Source organism: Penaeus chinensis, chromosome 42 (genome assembly GCF_019202785.1).
Source record: "Penaeus chinensis breed Huanghai No. 1 chromosome 42, ASM1920278v2, whole genome shotgun sequence".
Classification (NCBI taxonomy): Eukaryota; Metazoa; Arthropoda; class Malacostraca; order Decapoda; family Penaeidae; genus Penaeus; species Penaeus chinensis.
Window position 1 is genome coordinate 12,723,774 of NC_061860.1, and position 2,500 is coordinate 12,726,273.

At 39.2% G+C, this 2,500-nt stretch overlaps 2 protein-coding genes across 2 annotated transcripts; both read left to right on the forward strand.

Moving 5' to 3' along the window:
* The first annotated feature begins 380 nt into the window (after positions 1-380).
* LOC125047920 lies at positions 381-1,040 on the forward strand. The gene has a single exon (XM_047646467.1). It carries the CDS (start codon positions 381-383, stop codon positions 1,038-1,040), a length of 660 nt encoding a protein of 219 aa, XP_047502423.1.
* A 20-nt stretch (positions 1,041-1,060) lies between these two features.
* LOC125047921 lies at positions 1,061-2,472 on the forward strand. The gene is made up of 3 exons (XM_047646468.1): positions 1,061-1,189; positions 1,682-1,978; positions 2,239-2,472. Exons 1-3 carry the CDS (start codon positions 1,061-1,063, stop codon positions 2,470-2,472), a joined length of 660 nt encoding a protein of 219 aa, XP_047502424.1.
* Positions 2,473-2,500: the final 28 nt, after the last annotated feature.

Genomic DNA, 2,500 nt, shown 5'->3' on the forward strand with positions numbered 1-2,500 from the left:
TGTGAGTGTATGTGTGTGTGTGCGCATATACATATATTAATATATATATATATATATATATATATATATATATATATATACATACTGTATAGATGTATATATATATATATATATATATATATATATATATATATATATATATATATATATATATATATACATACTGTATAGATGTATATATATATATATATATATATATATATATATATATATATGTGTGTGTGTGTGTGTGTGTGTGTGTGTGTGTGTGTGTGTGTGTGTATGTATGTATGTATTTATACATATATACACATATTGTATCGTAGGGGAAATATGGTTGAGATAATAAACTGTAAGGTAATACCAGATGATCACGAGACCAACCAACACGACTGGTCGTGATGGATTTGAACATCAAGGTATCCCGAGTGCATAGCACACCGAAACCTAGACCTAAGAAGATCAAATGGCATAGATTGAAGGAGCAGGAGAAGAAAGAAGAGTTCAAAGAGAGAGTACTCGGGCAAATTAGCCAAGAAATTGAAGATCTAAACTCCTGGTGGAATGAAACAGCGGAATTTGTGATACGTGCAGGAAAAGAGATTTTAGGAGAAACTAGTGGAAAGATCTGGAAAGATAAAGAAACTTGGTGGTTCAGTGATGAAATACAACGGGCAATAACGGAGAAGAAAGAGGATAAGAAGAAATGGGAAATCTCCCTAGCCGAGAGAGATAAAGAAGAATTTAAGACCAAGAATAAAGAGGCAAAGAGAGCAGTGGCCATAGCTAAGAGCAGGGCTTACAGTCAGTTGTATGAAGATCTAGACAGCAATGAAAGACAGGGAAAGGTTTTCCAACTGGCGAAGACAAGGAATAAAAGCACAAAAGATATATTACACATTAAGCAAATTAAAGATGAGAATGGAAATATAATTAGTACAGAACAACGAAACGTCAAGAGATGGGAACAGTATTTCTCTAAATTACTGAACGAGGAAAATGAGCGGCTGGTCAGAGGTGACGCTAACCAGGGTGCAGTCTTGAAAAAATATCAAGGATAGAGGTGCATCAGGCGCTGAAGATGAAGAACGGGAAAGCCACGGGACCAGACGGCATCCCCATAGAAGCCTGGAAAGCGATGGGAGAGGAAGGCATTGACGTGTTATGGATGCTGATGGGGAAGGTGATGGATGAGGAGAATATCCCGACAGTATGAAAAGAAAGTATGTTAATACCGTTTTCCAAAGAGAAAGGAGATGTTCAAAATTGTGAAAATTATAGAGGCATAAAACTAATGTCACATACTTTGAAACTATTAGAAAGAATAATGGACGGCCGAATAAGACAGGATGCGGTTATTGAAAAACAACAATTGGTCTCCATGAAAGGAGTAGGAACGGGATATTCTGCCTTAGACAAACAATAGAAAAGTATCGAGAAAAGCAAAAAGTGTTACACATGTTGTTTATAGATCTAGAGAAAGCTTATGATAGAGTGCCGAGACAGGAAGTGTGGAGATGCATGCGCAAGCGAGGAGTGATGGAGAGATTTGTGAGAATGATTCAAGAGACTTATAAGAATGTTACCACCATGGTCCGATGCACAGTAGAAATGACAGATGGGTTTGAGGTTAAGATTGGCTTACACCAAGGCTAGGCCCTCAGCCCAATACTGTTCAATGTGGTTATGGATGTGATGACAGAGGAAGTGTGAAGAGCCACCATGGTGCATACTGTATGCCGATGACATCGTGTTGGTGGCGGAGACGAAGCAGGAGCTACAGAGGAAGATGGAAGGATGGAGAACTGCATTGGAGAGTAGAGGGCTGAAGATAAGCAGGAAAAAGACAAAGTATTTCACAACGGACACAGAAGGAGATCAACAGTCAGCGATACAAATAGATGGGTTGAACCTGAAGAGAGTGGAACACTTTAAGTATTTGGGAGCGATGGTTGAGATGGCAGCATGGGAAGAGAGATTAAACATCGAATTCAATGTGGTTGGAATAATTGGAGAAAGGTTTTGAGAGTGATCTGCGACAAGAAAGTGCCTGTAAAGTTGAATGGAAAGGTGTATAAGTCTTTGGTCAGACCAGCTATGACCTATGGTTTAGAAACTGCACCGCTGAGAAAAGTTGAAGAAAGAAAATTGGATGTTGCTGAAATGAAAATGCTCAGATGGATGGTGGGGATAACAAAGATGGACTGCATACGGAATAACTATATAAGAGGATCACTTAAGATAACATAAATATCAAAGAATGTTCAGGAATCAACACTGCGATGGTATGGACACCTGCTAAGAAGAAACGAAGATCATGTGGGAAGACAGGCAATGGAGATGGAAATAGAGGGAAACAGACCAAGAGGAAGGCCTAAGACCAGATGGAAGGACGTTGTTCAAAAAGATATGAGGGAGAAACATCTAGACGAGGCAGAGGCAGTGGACAGAGCTGTATGGAGAAGGCTCATTAGAAATGGCGACCCCGAGTAGGGAAAAGCTAAGACAAAGAAGAAAAAGA